Here is a 24,832-nt window from a genome sequence, read left to right as displayed (position 1 = left end):
ATATAGAATATAACCTACTTCCACACATAATTTATAACACACCAATATAATGCCCTAGATGTACTATTTAAAAAGTAACCTATTAAAATATATTTTAATACACAGACATTGAAACACTAGATTGGAACAGGAAATGTAACAGAGCAGGCAGATCTTACATCTATGTGCCATCTGCAGGAATGCTACAATTACAAAGGAAGACGGATGCAGATGTACAAATGACTCAAATTCATGAATACAGTAGCGGTCGGTAAGGTTGTTTTCCAAATTTATGTTAATTCTTGTAAAAATTCTGAATCTTACAAAGTAAAGTCTTCCCTCGATTTATACAACAGTGGCATTCCTGGAAAATTCAGCATATATTAAAATCATGTGAGAAACACATTGTGCTTTTACGTAAAGCAGAATTAAATTCTCAGCCTAGATAATTATAAACAGGTTTTTCACCCACAGGACTGTCCGGCAGAACATTTATAAAAGTCATGCAGGAGGTGGGACAAGCTCTCCTTCCGTGGGGGGTCCCGTACATTACACGACCTTTCTCTTACCATCCTCGGCCCCCATCCACTATGTGCCAGTAACTGTCACCCACCATTATGCTAACCAAAAATGTCCCTACATTTCCCAAACACCCCTGCTGAAAATCACTGACATATATTACCAACTTGTTTCAGCATGAACTAATGGAAATGAGACCTCTAGGTTTTTAAGTTCCGAGATTAAATGTAACAAACCACATGCAGTACCAGGAAAATGTTCAAGATAAATTCAAAAGGTTTATTGCACCAAATGCCACAGAAAAATGGATCAAAATAATACATGAACAAGTTTTAAGAAAAAATTTCTATACATTGACACTGATATCTATTTACCTGATCAAAAATATAAAGACCTATCAATTTGTCTTACTGGAGCTTCAATAATAACAAATCCCAGAATTTTCTCCTTTTTTAAACACCACTTAAATGTAAGCATATTGCAACCTTGCTCCCAAGATATATAGTCACCATACTTCTGACATTTAAAAATTAACACTCAGATGGGGGCTGCTTGATTTAGGTAAATATTATATTAAAATATCCCCTCCCCCACAGCACAATAAAAAAACAAATGGTTCACATTTACCAAGAGAAGCTAAAGACTTTTTCAATTTCATGGTGAAAGTATGCATGAACAAAATACTTTCAAAAGTACATATTAGTGGGAAAATTCAGACATTTAAAAGAATTTCAGGGCCGCTTTATATTCTTTATTTTTATGTACAACCAACTCTAGTGAAGAACCTAAAAAGCTACAGACTAAATTTTTATAAAATCTCAGGACCTAATTATAAGAGCCTAAACGACAGTTTAGTGTCACTTTAGCAAGCAGGGACTTTCCTCCCTCCAAAAAAGTTACTTTTGAAAAATATGGTTAAGTTTAAAAAGTTGCGATGTGTAAACGGCAGTTCCATGGGATGTGAAAAGATTATAGTTACTTTTATTAAAAAACAGCACACTTCAGAAAAATGGATTGAAGCCTGTACAAAAAGCTATTTAACACTGATAAAAATAAAATACTTTGGAATTATGCACAAGTATGGAAGCTACATTTTAAATTTTCATTGTCATGTTTAAACGTACACAATTATCTTTACATTCATATCACTCGTCGATCTATTAAAAATAAAACTGCAACATGCTAGAAAGAGGTCCATCACAGTAACATTTACACACTTCTGCTCTGTCATGCCTCACTAGCTTGCTTAAAAAAGCAAGATGCTACAAAAGTTACACTCAACAGGTAAGACTTAAAAGTTGAAGAAACCCTAAAGGTGGAATCCTGTCAACTGAGGTAGTTTTCTTTTTTTTTTTTTCTTTTTTTTGTTTTTTAATTTTAATTTTTTCTTGAAGTGGGCATTGGGAGAGGGTGGGATCCCTTTCTTGCCTCTTGGGCTAAGACAGAATGAAGCCACTGGGTGGTGTGAGTGGGTGTATCTCAACACAATTCCATGAGAGTTTTTTCTTTTCCACTTTTGGGAAGAGGCTGAATTTAAGACAAAGAAAACTTGAATGTTATTTAGAGGAGGATTATAAAAGAGCAGCAACATTCTTGGTCTGTTTTTGTAGGCAATAGATGTGAGGATTAGGTTCTGACTGGAATCCTGAGTGTCACTGAGACAACCCCCACATACGACCCACCTGTAGTTTCCAACAGACATTTTCCAAGAGAGAGTTTTAGAACAGTAGATTAAGAGGCAAATTAAATTTTCTCAGGCTTTGAGACAACTGGGCTAAATTTTTATGTATGGAGTTTAGAATCAGCCATTTAAAGCCCAATTTCCCCCTATGTGGGTCTAGTTTTCAACGTGCCACTACATACACATTTTGAATGAAACTGGTTCTGTATCTAGTTATTTTCTACGAAACCGTGGAAGGTGGTGGATGAGGGAAAGTGCTCAAAACGTGTAAACAAGGAAAAGGGAAACAGAGATGAGGGGAATGCTCTAAACTGGTGCAGATGGAAATGATACAATGTCAGCTATTATAATTTATTCACATATAACGAGAAACAAATGATGAGTGAGCTGAGCCACAGGTGAGGTTCATTCTCTGGGTAACATAACAACAAGCAGTGACATCATGGATAGAGACTTTAGAACACCAAACTCAGATGTTAGACGAAAGGGATAAGAAAAACATAAAAAGGCTGGAAAACTTCAATCTTACGAAAGAAAGATATAAAATAAAAATTAAAGATCTTATTAAGAGCCTTAATGCACCCACCTACATTTCACATCATAAAAAGAGAGAGAGAAGAAAAGGGAGCAGTTCTGACCTATTCCTAAAGAATTATTACACCCATTTTTCTCCATTGGTACTTGCATAATGAACTTGCATTTGTAAAAGAAGAAACAAATTTATGTCACTTGGTGTTCAGAATCAGGACTGTATCAAATAAAAGATCTGAAGTCATTCTAAGCCCTAGAAGGAAAGTTACTTCATAATCTTGGGTACAAATGGATGCATGAAAAAGACTGGAATTAATTTATAAAATAGTGTTAAGGAAATGAGAGCCTGGTTAGAATCAACTGTATTCAAGATCTGCAAGGTGCTGACAATCTTCTGATTGGCTAGATTAGCACCGGTCTTTTAACAATCAATATTTTTAAACTCTCCTCCTTTACCTTGGATGTTGGGACACACTCTGACATGGTCAGAGTTCATGACCAGTACACCAAGTAAAGTTCCTTTTACATTAACAAAAAATTAAGGTTTTTTTTTTTTTTTTAAAGTGAACTATGCTAATAAACAATCCTTCATTTTGGCAGATTTTATAATGGGTAAGTTAGTTTCTGGAGAGGTGTTTTGAAAAGGGCTTAGGCATTAGAAGGCACAGAGATGATAATGTAAAAATTTAGATCATTTATGGATTGTTTATAAATGTACAAACTAATTACTTTCATTAGTCATCCTGAACTGTTGCAGGTTTCATTTCCCACCAGGCCAGCTGTGCCTTTTAAAGTAGAAATAGTCATTTGTATTAACTATTTAGGAAGAAAGTGGCTTCGGCTGGAAGAATTTAGCAACAGAAACACTCTTGAGCTCATAGAAATAACTTTGGTAAATGGCCTCTCTTAAAAAGGCCGCTGAAAGCTCTAAAGTATGAGGATAAAATATATGGTATCAGACTGTGCACTCTGCAGCTATGAACTACATCTTGATGAGATTAAGATGCTACATTGATTCCTGGGTTTATTGCACCAACAGTCCATCTCTAACCTACCTGTGGCTGCATCTGCAACAAGGTAAACTCCAAGAAGATGTGAAAACAGTGGGTCCCTAAAGCACTCTCTTCCCAACGGTCGATCCTCTTTCCTGTTTGGCGTCAGGCGGTAACTCCTATGGCCACCAGACGGGAAGACGGCACAATGCGGCTTGCTTTCTTTCACCTTTTGTAAAAAGCAAACCCTGCCCTGGAATCCAGACACCCTGTTCTGACTGTCTTAGGATAGCAAGTTACACTTTCTCCTGTTTGGAGAGCTCACGCCTAAACTCTGAAACATTCTCCTACTGGAATGGTACGTACACTGGTTACCCCTGCTCCAAAGTCGCTTGTCGTTATTCTGCCCAAACACACAGGCGCTCTGGACCGACAGCTTAGTGTTTAGTGTAGTGTTTATGTCTTCTCCTGCCAAAAAAGTCACTCTCTCTGTTGATTCATGGGTAACAAAAGGCCAAAAGTATTCGTGAAAAACACAAATGCCATTATGTCAAGTAAACCTAAGTCGTCCAACGAGGCATCCACTTGAAGCAACGGAACGAAACAAAACAAAACAAAAGCAGTGGAATGACGGTTTCTGTTTGCTCTTCTCATGCTTTTGACGTCACAGAGAGCTTTCTCCTTTCGCCTTCGGTTGAGAATCTGATTTTTTTTTTTTTCTTCCAAGGAAGAACTGTCCTGAGCTTTAGCTTATAAGAGTATCTGAGCGACGTAAGGAGAATGAGTACTGGCAATAGCAGTCAACAGAGGCAGGTCGTTTGATTCAATCCTGAATATTGAAAAAAAGAAAAGAATATTAAAGTAGCATGATTTTACAGTAAAGTATTATTGCTAGGTACCAAGTTTGCCAGATCATTGCTTAAAACTAACGATAAAGTAAGAGATGGAAAGACAATAAACTTGTTCTTTTATTGTGATCTCCCAGTGGATGCCGCCCAAGGAGGCAGAGGAAGATGCTGGTGTGCTATGCCTAAGTGTGGACACAAGGCTGTTCTTCCCAAGGCAGAGGTCACTCAGTCTTAAGCCCATAACTTTTCTATATTCCCCGACAATTAATGTTTTCTCCAGTGGCTCATCATTCTTCTAGCCAACACTGCTGAACGCATACTGAGATTCTGCACCTGGGCTCAAATCAGTCTTAGGATAATGATGAAGGTGGGAGCTTTTTCAAAACACTTGAGGATTTGTTCAACAGGTTACACGATTTAGATCCTCACTAGGCATCTGAGCCACAGCATTCTGACAGCAAAGTGACACTAACAGATGCTGAATCAAGAGACATCACAGCATCAAATGGACGTGGCTTCGGCTGCCTCTCTTACAGCAGAAGCGGCTACAGCGTGGTCACTGGCTAAATGCTGCCAAATGTCCTGAAAAAAATTAGGACTGCTTCAGTCCGTGGAATATGTCCTATTTTTTCCCCTTGAATTCCAAAAATGAAAAATTAAAAATAAAATTTAAAAAGGTAGCTGCCATTACTTCATGGAATGTTCTATGCTTTCTCCAGTAACGCTCCCTACAGATCTCCTTTCAGGCTACATAAGAAGTTCCTCAGTACCTTTTGTGCTGCTGGCTCTGACTAGGAGGGGAAGGGGCTAGAGAGGCTGCATGTGACCCCCACTAATCGCGCACTAAGAGGACCTAGCGATGAGAGGGGTAAATAAATCCTTCTGGTCTTTCTAATAGTGTCCGTGGACACCTGCCAGCCGGGGAAAGATCCTAGAAATACAAGTCACACATCTGGCAGTGGGGAGCCTAGTGAGCAGGACCAAAGTGTGAAGCCGGTAAAGAGAGCTAAACAAAAACTAGGAACAATAACGACAACAACAACAAAGAGATATGTTGCAAGTTAACTGCAAAAGCAAACGCCTAAAAAGGGAAAAATATTTTTTGAATAAAGTATGGAAAAAAAAAATGTATGACAGGAAATGCCAGAGTCACAGTACTGTAAGTCACATCCTGGGTGTGAAAGATGAAAAAGTCTGACAAGAATGCAAAGACCCGAGCCTTGAAATAATACTTTGATTAGCAGGCTTGATGGAGAATTTCAAGGCTGACATCATATATGCAATTTTTTCTTGCTCAAACTTAGGGGAATCCTCATCATAGTTAAGGGGGTCAATTCCCCATAAACACAGTGTCTTCTTGTTAGTTCTTTGTTGAAAAATTAAGCAGAGACTAACAAAGGTCATAATTTCTTCTCTGAGAGAAGTTCTGGCAAAGACCCTGTGGAGGACAATGTACATTATCAGTAACATCAATATGCCTCCTCTTCCAAAGGGCCTGTAATGGAGGAGGGGCAAGTGCTGTCACCCTGCAAACATGCAGGTGGCCCCTGAAGGTCCAGGATCATGGCCTTTCTTCCCTCCTCCAGGGAGCAAAAGGCAGGTCTGAGAGGCTGCGCCTTTGACATCTTACTGAAATGACTAGAAATGGGCAGGTCAAGTAGGGTTAAATTTTTCACTTTCAAGCACAAAATAATCCAGGGAGAAGACTAACATAAAGTACCACTAGCTTAAAGTTCTGCGCTCGTTTCCAGGTCCGGAACTCCAGTGTCAGAGCTACGAAGATGGGAAGCAGCAGGGGCACACGTCTGATGACGTTTCAGCGGGGTGCCAGGGCCCGCAGGTTGTGGGCGACACAGGCTACGTGGTTGGTGGGAGCAGTGTTAGGGTCAGCCCCATCACAGGGAGAAACGGCGGCACGTCACACAACTCACCCCAGGACGACACCTAATTCTTTCACGTGGACTCGTGTGTGACCACGCAGATACTCAGACAGCATCTTACTTTTCAGGTACATCTCCTGTAGTCTGTCTTCAAGATGCATGATGCACTGGGGAGCCAACAACATTCAGGATGAGGGGCAGCATTCAAACCTCTGCCAATATTCTAAGAGCTGGAATTCTCTTAATTCCTTTCTAAGTACACACCTATAACCTCATTCCTTTCAAATACACATAAATATTACAGACCGCATCAAACCCTACCACTGGTAGGTATAAGGAAAGGTTTATATAAAACAACAGTTTACTTCTTCTAATGACTATTAAGATTTTCATACATATCTGCTAGTCTTTTTTAAAAAGCATTTTTAACATAGATGAAATCATTCCGTTAAGTGCATTTATTTCCTACTTTTAAAAAACTTTATAATAATCCTTTCCCTATGTTATTAACAAATCTTTATCAAAGTAATTTTTATGGCAAAATAATTTCTGAGAATGTAAATTATCATTATTTGCTTATCCACATGGCAATCTGAGTTTTTGTTGCTATAATTTTTTAAAGAACATCTTTGTTGTCGTTTTCCTATATCTCAGATTATTTTGGCGAAATACATCCCCAAAAGTAGAGTAAATGGAACAAGGTTACTTTAAATTTTTTGTTTTTGTTTTTGCACTCAAGAGTGCATTTTAACTAGGTCTTTAATAACAATAAAGAAAAGGCAATTATTCTCAGGACATCTCTACCCTTGGAATTGTGTCCAACTTCATTTTTTAGAGAATAGCAACCATCTGTGTCTTTCACCAGAGGCAAATGCTTTTGCATTTGGCAGGCAGAGCCATCCAAGCATCTTCAGTAAGACACCTGACGGCTTTGGCAAGGGTAATTCCATCATACATAATTTTCTTCTAGACCATTACGCCTGTTATTTTCAAGGTAAAAAGATTAACAGATGCATTTGAAAATGTTGATCTTGACCATCTGGGCTGATCAGTGACATAGAAAAAGTATTCGAGATGCAATCTTACAGTTTTTCATTGGCTTAAAATCTTTTAAATGTATTGTGCTGAGGAAAAACAACTGGTAAGTGTCTAGTAAGAGTAATAATTAAAGCAAGGAAGGTTTCACCAATCCTCATGGAAATGCTCCTCCAAATAAGCAGAGTTAAGCGGTAAAAGGAGCTCCCGTTAAGTTTCAATTTCTTATAAACACAAAGTTTTTAATAAGAGTGTTATAAAATATTAAAAAGAACATTCACATTATGTTGAATCCTTTGTTTTAAATGGTTAATTTATGGTGTTTTCATAGTCCCCATGAAAGCTGTATGTTGTAATGTGGAAATAAAGAGAACATTGGTCTATATGGAATGTATACTAAACTCAAAATCAAATCATTTAGAATTTTTTTATAAAAGGTCTGATTATCATATAGAACCACTTTGGGCTCTGCCCTCCCCTTTTTCTGGGATTTTATTCCTGAGATGGATTTGTTTAATTTTTAACTTCTGAAATTTTAAATAGCTACTTTCATTTTTTTATACTGAAGGCTCTAATAGCCATTTACTCATGTGTTTCAGTCAAGTGATTTTTAGGGAGAATTTTAAACTGCAAATGAAATTTTCTTTCAGCTTGGTTTTGTCAGGTTAAATAAGTCATTCCATTCATACTACTGAGTGGCTAAACATACTTCTGTCAAAAACAAAAACAAACCAAAAAACATACTTTAGCCCAAATGAAGTAAAAAGAATTAATTATAGTGATTTATTGCTTGGATAACTAAGATGTCAAATGTAATAAGAGCTATATATTACAGAAAAAAATATGAAACATGGTAAATACTTAAAATAGTAAAAAAAAAAAAAGTATAAAATCGAATATATCTTTCTTTCCTTATAGAAAAGCAAAGTTCGGCCACTAAATCAGCATGATGCAGCTTGCTATTAGAAAGAAAAACTGCCCGCAAATATAGAACAAAAGTAAGGCCGTCATAACCCGTAAGTGCTTCTCACATCACCCCCTGGGACAGAAGTCCTGCAAGAGTATGCTTCAGTATAAAGCCCAAATAAAGATTTTGGTGAAAAGGTGTTGTCAGTCATTAATATTATTCATGAAACTGATTATTATCAGTAGTCACACTAATAGTACCTGTTTCCTGAGAACTTATCACATGTAACACTATTCCAAGTGCTTTACCTGAATCCTCTAATTTCACTTTCATAACCATATGAGATAAGTTCTCTTACTTCCTCAGCTTTACAGATGGAGAAATGCAGACCTTGAGAAGTCACACATTTAGGAAGTAGCGGAGCTTGGATATGACCCTAGACTACTGGATCCCAAAGGCCATGCACTGGCCACTGCTGTACCCTGACTGGTAAAGCATCTCACACGGGCATGGTGCTTTGGAAGTTTAAAAAGCAGTATCTCAGACCGAATTTTCAGAGCATTCTCACAACATGCTTGTTGAATGGATTCTACCTTTGTTTTACAAGTGAGACGGCTGAGGTTCAGAGATGCTCAGGACTGTCCACTGTCACACAACTCAACAATGGCAAAGCCTAGGCTTCACCTGGCTGCACTGCAGGGTCTCCCTGTCATGCCACACTGCCACAACAACCACACAGTACTTCAAATCACCTTCTTGAAGGCCATGAAAGTCTTGACTCTCTGAGGACTGTGGTGCAAAGGTAGGTCACAAGATCTCAGAGAAACTGCCACTCCATTCATGGTTAGTGTGGGTAATTCATATTCAGCTTCTCACTTTGTGATTAAATAGCTCTGTACCTCATGCGGAGGTAACGGATGCTCTGGTCTGGGAGTATGCTGCAGAGGGCAGCCGAGTGTAGGGGTAACAGCGGAGAAGGTGGGTGCTCTTTCACCTCAGTGCAAATCCCCAAGGTCAGCTCACTTTCATTCTTCCCAGCTATGTGTCCATAAACCTCTCTTCCACTTTTAAGACCTTTCTCCCTCCCTCCTTCCCTCTCAAACTACATTTTCTCTCAGTCTCTCTGCACATACACACATATATTTTTTATATATTCATTCCAGTGACTGAGGGAGAGCTGTTGATCATTTTCTAGGAGTTTATGGGCTCTATTTATTGCCTTTAATATAACGTTATGAAATCGATTTTAAAATCCCACCTGAAAAGGAACACAACTGATACCATCTTCTATGGGTATGGTACTTCAAAATTTTAAATGTTTACACAAATGATATTCTGTTTTATCCTTAACAATTTTATGAGAACGGTCCCTGAACAAAAGGAACTACAATCCCTTCAGTGACTGGTTTGCTTGATGTTGATCCAAAAAAAGGAAAACTAATGAGTTCTCTAAAGGAAGAATTTAAATTTCCTTTTATGTTTGATCCCTTCCCCCATACCTTATTTCCTTTACCGTATACCTTATCCAAAAAGATTTCAGTGTCACTCCGTGTTGTTTTAACTATTGTTACTGAAATCTATCCTGTTTGCTGGTTTTATGTTGCATGTTCCATTTTTACTTAGGCTACCGTCCAATTATACTAAAAACAATACATTTCAGTTGTGAATTTGTAATAAAAATATTGTTAAAAGTATTTTTTTAACTATATTTCTTTGGTAATACGAGAACAAGTACTTACAAAATCAGCAGGGAGGTGAAGCTTGTAAAGCTGTAAAATGGAGTGAAGTAAACTGGACACCTGACTAGAGACCAAGACCTCCTGGCCCAGTTTCATGCTGTCCGTCACTTTCCTCTGACTTGTGGCTACCTGGACACTCCACTTATCCGTGTCTGCGATAATACAGACAGCTTCGGCTATCGGCTCATCAAGCACTGGATGCTGGAAGAGAAACACAGTGGGTCAACTTTCCACAACACTGCCAAGGGGCACTCAAAACGTTCAGAATGCTTCCAGGTAGCATTAGCCTAAAAGTTCAGAAGTTGCCAGCAGGAGCTACAGAAATTTAGGGTATTAGAGTGACTAAAATAGTAGGAGTGTCCTCAACTCAACATTTAAACTTAATGTGATAAAAACTGCATTCAATCAATATTTCTTTCTTACACCCAGGAGTTACACCGTAAATGTTGTTAATGTTCACAGGAAAGCAAAAGGATATGTGCCCTCCCTATATTCCAAGATATTAAAATTCCTTTCCTTTTGAAAGACTAAGCTCTCCTTTTAAAATGGAGACAATTAGAATAAGGTATAGGATTCTATTGCCATTTCTCCAAAAGAAGGTTAGGCAGGGTAACTTAAATATTCCCTTAAAGTTACAGCTTTAATGATTAAGCAGTATTTATTTAGTGACCACGTGCTACATACATAAATCAACTCTCACAACCAACTATCTAGATGAGGCCAAAAGGCCAAAGGATGGCTACAGATGAATAACTTAAAATGCAAAATTCTCGGTAACTATGTAGTGATGGATAAAGCAGGCTGGCAACTAGTAAACTGTGCCACAGGGCAAACAGGGTCAAGCGGTCAAGGAAAGAAATAAAAAATCTAAGGTCTTGAAACTGGTCAAAGTGTAACTGCTTCATCACCAGCCCCTGGAATCACCAGCTCCTGTAATCAGGGCAATGTGGCTCATTGGGGGAGGTCATAGATGGAAGATTCTCCAAGCATGAGTTACTTTAGAAGGGCTGTAGATCCAGGTATGATAACAAAAAGGGACAGAGAAGTTGGCTCAATTATTCTAAAAGGAGATACTTAATGGGTATGAGAAATATATTTAAAAAAAATCAAACATGAAAAATGATCATGAGCCTGCCTATTTATTTATTTATTTATTTATTTATTTATTTATTTATTTAAGAGAAAGAGAGAGCATGTGAGCAGGGGAGAAGGGCAGAGGGAGAGAGAGAGGAAAAGAGAGAATCCCAAGCAGGCTCCATGCTCAGTAAGGAGCCTGACATGGGGCTCAATCCCATGACCCTGGGATCATGACCTGAGCCGCAATCAAGAGTCAGACACTCAAAAGACTGAGCCACCCAGGCAGCCCAGCATGAGTCATTTTTAAATCACTGGATCAAACAGGCAGAATCGGAGGTGGAAATCAGAGGAAAGACTAAAGACAAAGTGTCCAAGGGTTGGGACAAACTGACAGGAATTGGTGGGCCCATTCCTTGAAGGAAGGGACTAAATCTTTTCTGCCTGTATTCTTAGCCCCTAGCACAGGACCTGGCATTTGAGAAATGTTACTAAATTAAAATGAGACAGGTTACGGGCATTTGGGTGGCTCGGTTGGCTGAGCGTCTGACTTCAGCTCAGGTCATGATCTCACAGTTGGTGGATTCCAGCCCTGTGTCGGGCCCTGTGCTGACAGCTCAGGGCCTGGAGCCTGCTTCGGATTCTGTGTCTCCCTCTCTCTCTACCCCTCCCCCGCTCACATTCTGTCTCTCTCTCTCTCAAAATAAATAAACATTAAAAAAAAAAAATAAAATGAGACAGGTTATACAAGCAAATGAGGGAGTTGATGAGCATCCCGTACCCCCTAGCACAGCACGGTATTGTTGACTTTTATTTTTACAGGTTCCAGAACAGAGAAGAACCAGCCGAACAGTTACAGAAGAGCACCTTAAAAGAAATACTGAAGCATTACACATTCTCAGACTACTAAATGTCTAACACAGAACTCCCTGAATATATCCACCAGACAACCCAATGTCTCCATCTAACTATATCATTTAGTAGCTACTCAATTATTTACTGAATAAACACTTTTTAAAGTAAATGGAAATAGAGGAAAATGTAAATAGTCAAGAAAAAAAAAAAAGAAATGCTGAAATGATAAAAATATCACGAGCAACTACTTTAGCTACAATATAAGGAGCTCCAGGGCTACTGGCTCTCAATCACTGACCTTGTCTACACTTCTGTGGGGTCAGAGAGTTGAAGCTTAAGTTTCGATAATTCTGGAGGTTTCTGATACACATCTTTCCAAAGAAAACACAACCCCACTAAAGACAAGGCAGTTTAAACATATTACGATTTGGCTTATTAGTCAATCTCTAAGCTTTTAGAATTTAAAGAACTCTAAGATCCAGAAGACCATGTTTGGATTCATCACAGAAATACACACCCACACACACCCTATGCACTGGTATTCAATTTAAAATTCCTCTTACAACAGGCTCTACTTTAAAGGCATATGTAGAAGTACAATAAACAAACAAAAAATTACATGTATCCTTCTTTTCAACACTAATTTCTTAGCCATATCTTAATCATAGAAGTAATTAATAATGAAATCTGTCAGGGAGATTTTTTTTTTTTAATGTTTATTTATTTCTTGAGAAAGAATGAGAGGCAGAGCGCGAGCTGGGGAAGGGCAGAGAGAGGAGACACAGAATCCGAAGCAGGCTCCAGGCTCTGAGCTGTCAGCACAGAGCCCTACGCTTGAACTCATGGATCACGAGATCATGACCTGAGCCGAAGCCAGATGCTTAACCGACTGGGCCACCCAGGCACCCCAAACACTTTTTAAAAATGTTTTATTTATTTTTTGAGAGAAGGGAGGGGGAGAGAGAGAGTGAGAGCACAAGCGGGGGAGGGGCAGAGAGGGAGAGTGGGGGACAGAGGATCTGAAGCAGGCTCTGAACTGTCAGGCTGACAGCAGTGAGCCTGATGTGGGGCTCAAACTCACGAACCGTGAGATCATGACCTGAGCCAAAGTCGGACGCTCAACTGACTGATCCATCCAGGCACCTCTGAAAGATTCAAACACGTATTAAAAGCCTGACCCACCCATATACTATTCTTAGGGTTTGGAGTTTGGGCATGGAGACTAGAAAAAAAAGAAATGGGCAGGAGAGGTAAGGCATGGCTGCATCCTGATGGAGACTTTGGCTTCGTATGGATCTTAAGAGAAGGAACACATAATATGAATAGCTATCAGCAAGTATGATTACTTAGTAAGATTCCTCTTCTTAGTATTAAAAAACCCTTTAAGGGGTGGGGGGCGCTTTGTCAATTTGACTAAATATCATCAGAATACCCATCATACATTTACCCTTTTAAAAGTTCTCCTCCCAACCACTGTGTCTGAGATTAAACGAGACCTCTGATGTTTGAGTTTTGAATGAAAATCTGAAGCAAATATTAATATTAAAAACAGTCATTTCCCCTTAAAATGTTTGTTTGGTTGAAAACTTCATAAACCTTAGAGACACTGTTAGTATCAATTTTCTTTTTCTCTCTCGAACTGAAGAAAAGCAAATTCAAAGTAAGTTTCTAAACCACAGGGTTCGTTAAATTCTCTTATCAGGATAAACCTGCAATGTTTCTATATTCTCCATAATCTGAGATGTCCAAAACCGCTGCCTTAGGCCTCCCCCCCCTCCCCAGCCCATGAGTGCCCACACTCCAGATGGCACTGCAGAGCGGCCGGCCCTCTGATCCCTAATGCCCTCCCGCCACGTCTTCCAGGCAGCTGCCCACCGTTCCTGTGCCTCCCTCGGAAACGTGACCAGACAATTCAGAAACTACAGACAGGGACTGGAGGATGTGAGAGCATTGCAGATCAGTAGAGCTGCAGGCGACTGTGAGGCTGGATGGCCAATCTCCGTCGCAGGAATGAGGCAGTGGCAATAAGCCATTGCCTTTTGTGCCTTGCTCTGCTCTGTGAGTTAGAAACAGTCTTTAGGGGCGCCTGGGTGGCTCAGTCGGTTAAGCGGCCGACTTTGGCTCAGGTCATGATTTCGCAGTCTGTGAGTTCGAGCCCCGCGTCGGGCTCTGTGCTGACAGCTCAGAGCCTGGAGCCTGTTTCAGATTCTGTGTCTCCCTCTCTCTGACCCTCCCCCGTTCATGCTCTGCCTCTCTCTGTCTCAAAAATAAATAAACGTTAAAAAAATTTTTTTTTAAAAGAAAGTCTTTATTTAGCTCCACGTTGTCAATATCTCATTTATCCAATCTACTCTCCTCTGAAGATTTCTCAAGATACAGTGACAAATGAAATGCTTTATATTATATAGATCTTTAAAGGTTTCTCAAATATTCTTTGGCTATTACATTTTGTTGAATCAACAGTTTAAGCCTGGTTAATTCACAGCCACTAAGGATGTGTGGGTCTGTTTCCCAGGAGTGTAGATGGCTGCGACATACCAACTTCAGCATTCTGGAGTCGATCTCTGAGTACGCAAATATGCTGCCTTGACCTACACACACGTGACTTCCGCCTAACTTAAACTTGCAAAAACGAGAAATGTCTGTAAGGTTTGAGTCATCAGAAGAGCCATGGTTTTGATATTTCAGTGAAGGGCAATGATAAGACAACTGCAAAGGCTCTGAAGGAAGACAGGGCTGGGCTTGACCATCGCCTCTGTCACACACTAGCTGCAGGACCCTAGCAGCTCATTAACCGGGGCTTCAGTTTCTACATCTGTTGTAAAAGATGACCTACTTCACAGTTTCTGTGAAGTTTAAGTGCGGTTAAATTCATGGAGGCTTTCTGTGAGAAAAACGTATATGACACTTGTAGCACAGATACTAATTCGCCATGTTCGGTTTGCTCTCTTACCCCACCCCCTGTCTCTATTAGTCATGGCCACTGAACCCTCAAACTTCCTAAAACACCACGTTATCATTTCCCTCACCAACTCAGAAACGTACTCTAGTCCCTATCACCCAAATACCTAAGTTCAAACTTTTCTTTTTCCATACTTAAAGCTCTTTACAATCTGGGCCAGATCTACCCACAAATATTTACTTCCAGGACTTTCTAAGGATCCCCTGCTCCAGGCTGAGAGGACTCCTGCCTCTTACCTCAAGCTGTGCCCAGAATGTTTCCCCTGCTACCTTCTAAATGTTTCAACCTTTCAAGGACCCAACTTGGGTCCCATCCCCATGCCCCACCTCACCCCACAGCAAGATGTCTTTCCCATATTCACTGCTCTTCCTTTGACTTCTGAGAGCTTTTGCAATCTACATTTTGACATTTAATCACTGTCTTAACTGGTTCTCAGTTTCACATCTGTTTGCCTACTCAGTGATTATGTAAGTAACTCAAAGAAAGAAATCACATTTTATTTTTCTTCTGTAGCCTCTGAAATGAGCATAACAAAATGCTAGGCACGTGCTAAGTATCTAATACATGCTGGTTCTGTTGAACAATTCTCTATTCAGATTTCTTTTTTTTAATGTTTATTTATTTATTTTTGAGAGCGAGGAAGAGAGAGAGTGTGTGTGTACACGAGCAGTGGAAGGGCAGAGAGAGAGGGAAAGAGAGAATCCCAAGTAGCCTCTGCGCTCTCAGCACAGAGTCCAACGTGGGGCTCAAGCTCACAAACTGTGAGATCATGACCTGAGCCTAAATCAAGAGTCGGACGCTTAACTGACTGAGCCACCCAGGCACCCCCCTCTATTCAGATTTCTTTACTTTTGGTTTCAGTCCAGTTCCTATTAAGTCATCTGAAAAATTAATATATTTCTTTTCCATGTACCACATTTAAATGACATTTTACACGATCACCTGTTTTTAACGTAAGAGCAGGAAAATACCATCCTCACTTACACGCTTCCTATAATTACTTATTAATTCATCATGCCATTTTTCCTGTGGGGTGGCCAGGAATGTAGCACTGCTCTACAGATAGAAACATTGGGGACAAAAAATATAAGAGTTTATTAAATATCTTGGTATGTCAGAATTAGAAGCTACCACCTCATGCAAGTGTTTTCAACTTTTAGCTCAATGAGTCTGCCAAGCCCTTTAACTTTGAAATCCTAGGACCGTGTCAGGATGGAAATCTCTTGGAAGATAAGATTGCAAGAAGTGTGAATGACAGTCTGAACTTAAGGTCAAAATAGGAGAAAATACAGTTGCCTCTATTATGACTTCCCCATATTTATGCTGTTGGCACTGCCCAATACATACTCTGAACTGACCCTTTATCAGTCCTTAAAGATGTGCAGCCCACAGGTGTATTATAGACAGCAGTAGTGTAGACAGATTCTGTACCCATAACCAGCTCTAAAATCTGCACACTAGTTATAACAGTACAGATTTGATCACTAGGCACAAGCCACTGTGTGGCCTCTTTCAAACATAAAAAAGCAGGTGATTTATGATTCAGGATTGGAAGCAGCACCCTATATCTTTTATTTTTCTTTGAAATATTCTGAATAAAACATAAGATTCTTCAGCATCATTTGAGTATCAATTTGTTATTCTATATGATTCCGGTACATTTTATAACTTTATTAAAATAAATTTGAATAAGAGGGTATATCACATGACAAAGTACCTTTCAAAAAGATTCTCAGCATTATGTTACAGCAACATGACTTAGTAATATTAGCCTTTACATAGCTTTAAGTAACCCCTTTCATTGGTCATACAAAGACAATGGGATGACTAAGGCAGTGAAGCTGCCCTTCTCTGCACTTGCTCTTGGTTGAATGCCCTCAGATCCACCTTTTTATTCTTCTACCTCATTAGAAGTGAAGGCCCACCTGCATAACCATATCCTCCCCGCCTTGGAACCGAAGACTTAAGCAATGTGAGAGAGTCGTTGGCCAACCCACCCCACTTCTGGATGGCTGAGCACCACATGTAAGGACTGCAGCTATGTGTGGATTGTTGACCAGTGGGTTTGTTTTTTTTTTTTTTTTTTTTTTTTTAGTAAAACAAGCAAACAAACAAACAAAAGTCCCCACAAAAAAAACTGAAAACCCTTCAGTATCACACACATTCAGAGAAAAGGGAACTTGGATATCGCTACCATTCTTAAACACTTCATCTGGCCTATAAAATGATGCAGAATACTGTCTTTTACTAAATGATCGGCATCTAGACTTTCCTGACAGCAGCTTTACCAAGAAATGGGACAGACAGAACCTCCTGTGGTGGCAAAGCCAGCTTTGTCTGTAGGTTAAGAAGATGCTCATCAACATAATCAGCCAGAAGAATCTTCAGTTTCCTGAAAGAGCCACATCGTCCCCCTTTGCCCCACTTCTCGCCCTTCATTCTGCTCGCTCCCTACTGCCTCCCTGGTATAGGCATCGCTTCCAGGAAGTCCTTCCACACCTATCCTGTGTCTCCCACTGCAGTAGACTCTACCACACTGTTTTTACTGCTTATTTACTTCTTTGTACTTCCTGTTACAGATTTCAAACTCCTTGTGGGCAGGTGCCATATTGTCTCTTGGGCTGTTTACAAGAGTTTTGTCTTTTGTGTCCTGTAGCTTAAGACTCCCTGATTGGGAGTCAGTGTGCTTCTTTAGTCTGAAATACCACAGCTGTTCTCTCTCTTCAAATATTGTTTTCCCTTGCCTTCTCAGTTCTCACCTTCTGAATATGCTATCAGATTTTCTCATTCTAGCCTCCATGTCACAAATTCAAATTCTCTCCAGTGGTATTTAATCTACTCTGCTCTTTAACTTATTCCTTGGGATTGAACTCTAATGGCCATATTTTTCAGTCTTAGAAGTTCTTTTTAGTCCTTTTACAAATCTAAATCATCTTTTATCACATCACCCCATCTCTTTTAAGGTTCCGATTCCTTCTTTTTTATGACTGTAACCATTTTTAAACACAGTGACTTAATAGTTATTTCAGATTGTTCTAGGAGTGCTAATTCTCCAGCTTGTATTTGCTTACTCTCCCTCATCATGTTTTCCTCAAACATGGTTTGTAATTTCTGAACATGAGCCCATCTTGCTGGCGTTATTTATGTCCTATGTGTGTCTCTTGGAAACAGGTTCAATGGCAGTCACTAATGGTTTAAGAGTTAAAATAAAGTAGAGAAGAGGAAACAAGCTGGTGGTTATGAAAGCACCCAGTGTGCTTCCTTCTGCCAGAGTCCTAGAGGTTTCTATGCTTCTAGATTTTATATTTACTTCTTGGGCAGGGATTCCCAAATCACTTGGGTAGAATAAATCTGGACCTCCAACCCACTCATAGAATGGACCTGGGACTTTGATATCTCATGGGTGACTTCATTTTCTCCCACCCAAGTTTCCAACTTGTTTCTTTGCTGCTTTGCTATTTATGGCTGGAATTTTCTAGTCCCCCTGTCATGGAAGGATAGCTCTTTGAACCTCTAGGCTTTAAGGAAGGGTTCAGGTCCATGTCCCAAGCCTTATGTGTATATGAGACCACATCTTTCATCCTGAGTAGATCTTAGAAACTCAGCACTCAATTCCTAGGACCTGTATCCAGACTGAAATCTTACAGAGCCATGGTTATATCAGTCCAAACTTACTTGTTCTGGCTTTGATTTCAATTTGTTTCTGGCACAAAAGGATTTTCACTTTTTTTCATACACAGGTATTATAACAATGAGGCTAGGTGGGATGGTAATATTTTACCCATCATCTTTAAAGTTTTAGAGGAGAGGCACACCATTTGTATCAGGGCAACATGGTGCTGGACTCCTCCAACCTTACACCTGGACTGTGCCTATAAAAACAGCACCCAGACACAAAAAGTACTAAATATTTTCTGATAGAAAGTAAATCTCCAAGGCATGACTCTCCTCCTCTTCCCCAAAAGCCATCTCCAGCCTCCTGCCTCATTTTTGGCCAAACAAGTCAGCCAGATCAATGACATGCCACCATCAGAGACTTCTAGTTTATACCCAGCATACTGTTAACATATAAAAATACCAGAAAAGGTAATAAGTAGTATTATAAATAATAAAAACAAATATATAATTATAACATATAAAAACATAAGCCATTTGTTTATCAGAATATTTTTCTCTTGGAAACAGACTCAATGGCAGTCACCAAAGGCTTAAGAATTGTAATGAGGTGGAGAAGAAGAGAAAATCAATCATTATGGACCATGGACATTGCTGAGGGATCCTGGTAGGTATATCAAGGAGGGGGCTCTGGGAAGCCCAAAGACATCATTAAGACATAAGGACCTGGTGGCAGAGGGAAGGAGGGGAGGGTCTGGTGAGGTGGGTCTGGGAGAGGCAGCAAGGGAAACATCTGTCCTTCTGTGGGTTTGTGCCTGCGGCTATGATCACCAGGCTCACTGGGCTGACACCCAAGTTCAGACTACAGATTTATAGATATAGTGTGCAATGTTGGGCACAGCTTATATCAGGCCTGCCACCTGCTTAGAAAAGAAACAGTTTAAAGTCTAGGAAAGGTGCTCAAGGTCAAAAAGAGTTATCAGACTAAAGTTATGTGATGATGTACATGACTCCAAAATAAAATGCAAGAGAGTTGGTAGCTTTTTTTTTTTACAAAGAGTGGCATAGATGTTCAGAGACTTTGTACACAGTGAAAAAAATTTCAGAAAACTTTGAAAATAGCCATGTGTCTAACATGTACAAAATGTAAGAGAATGAAAGCCTGAGAGACCGATAATAAGCTTTTTATTCTCGTTTAGGTAAAGGGCCAAAGGCATCATGTCTAAACATGTTACTCTTCCCTTCAATTTTTAAAAGACTATCTTCCACTTCTCTTTACTTCAGAAGAAGACACACTAATCACCATAGTTTTAGCAGTAAACACACACTCCTAAATCCAGTTCTGTAGGAAACAGTCAACTACCATCACTGAGCACTTTCTATGTACACTGCGGGAGGTGCTGGGAACATGAAAGGAACTAAGGCTCCCTTCTCTTCTCAAGGGCCTGCAGCCCTAGTGGTAGAAAGATGCTGGAAACCGAACAAAGGTGTGGTGCAATGTGCTAAGGAGCCCGCAGGTGTCAAGTTCTATCTGGGGGGCAATTCCAGCAAAGGAGTTAAAATAATGGAAAACTATTAGAGAAGAGTAAATGATCACATTCAGGATGGGCAAGGGCCCTCTGTGGCACTGTATGAGATGACTGAAAGGGGCAGAGATTGGATGCAAGACTTCTAGTTGGGAAGGTTAAGGGGAGCTTAAATAAGATTATATTGTAGTCACTGTGAGAAGGAGAGAGAATCACGAAGATTTCAGATTGGAGTTGACAATACCCAAAACGATATAATTTTTCAAATATTAAAAAAACCACAATCCACAATAAAATGTACATTTTGCCATCATAACCCTACATATACACGTACACGTGTGAACATGTGTGTACATACACAAATGTGCATGTGCACATGCACACACACACACACACACACAAAGATTTCTCAACACAGTAAGACAGTGCTGTAGGCCCAAGGCACTGTCATTCTCATTTATGCAACTTAGGAAAATGAAAGCAACAAGAGGTGTTCTCAAATAGCAGATTTGCCCTACATGGATGTTTCTTTTGCAACACTATTGATTTTAAGGTTATTGTTGATTTGGGGCACCTTGATGCTGTCTGTATTACTTAGGTAATGATTTACCATTTGATGTGACTTTCTGTTCTTTTGTAGTCTCCCTGGTTGATTACACTGCATGGCATAATTAGGTATTCATGAGCATATATCACAGCCAAGCTCTTAGCAAAGCTCCTTATCTGTGCTACTGATTTCTGCATGGTATTTCTGGAGTCAATCTGTTGCTACTCTTAAAATTAAATGAAAGAGCCTGCAATATCCAACTGTTAATTTTGTTTTCTAGATTATTCTGTAAAATGCCTGAAGCTCTGGAACATAGTTTTCAAAAAAGCATTACAATGTAATGTTAATTTTGGTCTTGATGACCCTACCCTGCAGTTAGCCGCCTGGCCTGCTCCTTGTGATGTCACCAGCAAAGAGAAGTGGACGCTTTTAGCACGGAATGAATGTGTGCATGTGTTCTGTTCCGTTATCTCCAGTAGGAGTGTCCCGGGAAACTTATTTACAAAGCACTTTCACATATATTATTTTAATAGCTAACATTTATTGGGCATTAGTAATGTGCCAGGCACTGCGTTAAACACTTGATATGCATTATCTCAGAGTTTTCAAACCAGACCTGTAAGTACTATTCATTTTTCAAAAGCTGAAACTGATGCTTAGAAGAGTAAAGAAACTGCCCGAGGCCACAAAGCCACTGAGTAGCAAGCCAGGATTCAAATTCAGGTTTGTCTGTCCTTAGAAGCCAAACTTTTAACCACTGGATTATATTTCATCTGTTCCTTCAAATACGTTTTTTTTTTTTTTTTTTTTTTTTGAGGCTTCATGATGCCAACTGATTTACCTATCGGCAAATGAGTGGTAACACTAAAACGTGAATCCAGCATCAAAGTTAAGTCAGTGCTCCTCCCCTACTATGCCATAATTTAATACCCCTAACATTGCCCTGGACAGCAGTATTCACAGGCAGACAAACACACCAGAGGAAAAAAGGGGAGAGATAAAGCTACTTGAGGGTCATAGGTACAGCATGAAGCTGGCTCTCTCACTCTGTCTCTCCCACTTTAACATTTAAAGCCAAAAGGAAAACAGAGAAAGAATGCACATTTAGATATGGCAGGAAAAAAATGAAGCTAAATATTACTTTAGCCTAATTTAAGGCAGCTGTATAAGCTACACGCTAGGAGACGGAGAAATAGTTCAAATGACAGAAAAGAGGTAGTGTATGGATTAAACAAGAACATGTGTTTAAATATTTAAAGACCATCACAAGCTTGATATGGAAAAGCCAATAGTAAAAATGGAAATAAAATAAAGCTAATATGTCTTTCTTTACTGAGACTGGAATAAGGAAGAACATAAAAAGAAATTCGTAGTATTGGAAGCTCTAGAATGCAATCCCTCGATGAGAGAAGAAATTCCACAAACTAGTTTATCATAGTTATAAAAGTGCACATTTACATAAGACAGATTTTACAATCCACTCATGCATAGGTCTAGAAAATAGATCAATAACTTAAATCAATTGCTTTCAAACAGTTAATAAAAATCCTTTGCTAAAAACGATTATGAATATCAAAGCCCAATGAAGTCTTGCATGAACACTAAAAATTATTAACGTCCAAAAAATAGGTTTTTGAACACAAGTTAAGTAAAGCAACTTATCCCAATCTTTTATTCCTTAACAAATTATTATTCCAGCTCTAACTGTGGTCATGAACATTTGCTCTTGGATCTTTGCTTCTTTCTCTGGCAACATACCCAAGAATTTAAATAATTACTAGACTTATAGAGCAATAAATTCAATATAACATTAAAACCCTAATTTATTTTTCAACAAATATTTGTAAATGGCAGTTGAGAGTAAGGCTATTTTTATTTAAACACTGTCCCAGACCAGAGTCCCCATGTGAGAGGCAGTTTAAATGGAACACTACTTCAAAAACAAACTTCATTATGATGAATGCGCCAAGTGAAATTAGAAATCTACTAATGCTAATTGGATGCACTCTGAATGCATTAAACTTCCGAAGATATTTTTATGAACCCTTTGCAATTTCCTATTAACACCCATGCATGGCTGCACTTTGGATGTACCCACAATTTGACACAATATAGGTTATTATGCTTAATAACTTCCGATCTCTCGGGGTGATTGCATAGTCTGAAAAAATGAGAAAAGCTACAGTGTGAAAATACTACTTCTCAAAGGAAGGGAAAATAATATATGAAAAACCTTTAAGAGTACAAATAGAGAAAACATGGATTTGTTTTTTTCAAATGTCAGAATTACAGAGCTCACTGGTCACCATTAACACCTAATATACACAAAACACTGGAACTTGTCAGCCTGTGGAAAATAGTAAAAAAAAAAAAAAAAGTCATGAATGGTTTTCCAGATAAGCTCAAGGACGGTTATCAATCAATTATATTTCCAGAGTGGTAAGTGAGCCAGTCCAGGGCATTTGGGCCACACCCCCCCCCCCCCCCCCCCCCCGGTAAGATCAATGGCACTGAAGACAACCCAGCCAGATCATACTCGCTCTCTTGGCGCCTCTGTCAGAAGCAGGACACCGGGCTTCATGCAAGAAGGGTCCAGCAAGCAATACCGATGTTCTTACAGATCAAACTGATGGCAGAACAGAGAGGAAAACCCCACAGGTTTTGCATATGTGGATATAAACACATAGGCAGCCGATAGAAAAGGAAAAGAGGGCCTCTACCTCCCTGCCTTCATGCTACCAATAGCTACAAAATGTACGTGAGTCTAAAATCACGGAGGCTTCCGTGGTATGAGACAACCTAGACAGATAGTATCACACAATAAGGGCACCGTTCTTACCCTAATGTCACTGACGTAGGGATCACTGACATGATAAACAAGTATACGATGTTCATTACAACTCTGAAAACAAAATGTTACGACATTTTTTTTTTTTAATTTTTTTTTTCAACGTTTATTTATTTTTCGGACAGAGAGAGACAGAGCATGAACGGGGGAGGGGCAGAGAGTGAAGGAGACACAGAATCGGAAACTGGCTCCAGGCTCCGAGCCATCAGCCCAGAGCCTGACGCGGGGCTCGAACTCACGGACCGCGAGATCGTGACCTGGCTGAAGTCGGACGCTTAACCGACTGCGCCACCCAGGCGCCCCTAACGACATTTTTTTTACAGAAGACGAAAGTAACCTCATAGCTTCATTCCTGGAATATCCTGGTGCGGGGTGGTGTCTGACCACAGAGCAGGGTGGGGTTAGGAATGTTCGGGTATAAATGTGTACCTTGGGCTGGCCTCCCCAGCTTCCAATGACCCCCTCCCCATCTCTCCTCCCTCCCCATTCAGGGGGGTTATGAAGACATCTGCTTCACTACTGAGCTTTTCTTCCCATTTGACACAAATATCTTTAGCCTGTTTAGCCTGTGTCTGATGTATGTTTAGTCTTCACAGAGGAGATGCTCAAGGCCAAAGATAACACGCGGTGCCTTCTGTTCCACCTTTCAAAAACTACTTGTTGGTCGAGGAGGTAGGTAACAAGCCAAATTCCAATTTTCTTAATGCAGTGAGGACTTTCCCTATCGCACAAGATACATTATGTTTCCGGTGCAAAACATCTATTTTTGCACATCTGCCCAATAGCAGCTCAATTAAAACCAGGCCCATCAGATTGACACAGTTTCCTTAACTGCTCAGTTCCTGTCATGCTGCAGATAGCAGAAAAGCACTTAACAGCAGCCACAAGGCAATTTTCCAGTAAGACTTGTTAATCTTTATACAGTCATCCTCATGCAGCCATCAAAGTGAACTTAATGACAAATCAGTTAAAATAAATTACTTTTAGGAACTTGTAAGGATCGGATAAAAAGCAAACCATATGTGACATCTCTTCGGTCCTCCCCGTGACGGCATATAATTGTCACCATCTGTGCTGTTTATTCTATTTGCCGGGCCCGTTTGCCCTCCAGATCCACTCTTTGCCCTTGTCTGTCTTGTGCAGGCCCCAGGAGGCCGACCTCTGTGGACCTCGGGACTATATCTGCATCAGTTTTGACCTTGCTCTCTGGCTTCCAGCTGGGCTCAGCCAGTGAGAGGTACAGAAGAGCTCAGAGGCTGAAGGGAAAGGGTGTCAGGGAGTTATCCTTCACCCT

The 24,832-nt window shown here is 39.8% G+C and overlaps 1 protein-coding gene across 8 annotated transcripts in view; it reads right to left on the bottom strand.

The window, feature by feature from the left end:
• Positions 1 to 756: 756 nt before the first annotated feature.
• FNIP2 (folliculin interacting protein 2) overlaps positions 757 to 24,832 on the bottom strand; it is a 132,344-nt gene continuing 108,268 nt past the window's right edge. For 7 of the 8 annotated variants that reach the window (XM_047090512.1, XM_047090514.1, XM_047090513.1 and 4 more), the window contains 3 exons: positions 10,112 to 10,312; positions 6,482 to 6,597; positions 757 to 4,531 (listed from right to left, as the gene is read on the bottom strand). In XM_047090512.1, coding sequence (XP_046946468.1) covers positions 4,453 to 4,531; positions 6,482 to 6,597; positions 10,112 to 10,312 — 396 coding nt within the window. In that variant the 3' untranslated portion in view covers positions 757 to 4,452. The remainder of the gene's footprint in view (positions 4,532 to 6,481; positions 6,598 to 10,111; positions 10,313 to 24,832) is intronic. The other variant, XM_047090517.1, reaches the window with a different exon arrangement.

This window comes from Lynx rufus, unplaced genomic scaffold (genome assembly GCF_022079265.1).
Source record: "Lynx rufus isolate CCGP_SWC_20201006 ecotype Redwood Valley unplaced genomic scaffold, mLynRuf1.p SCAF_3, whole genome shotgun sequence".
Classification (NCBI taxonomy): domain Eukaryota; kingdom Metazoa; phylum Chordata; class Mammalia; order Carnivora; family Felidae; genus Lynx; species Lynx rufus.
Note: the sequence above shows the minus strand (reverse complement) of the source record. Positions and strands in the feature narration are given on the sequence as shown.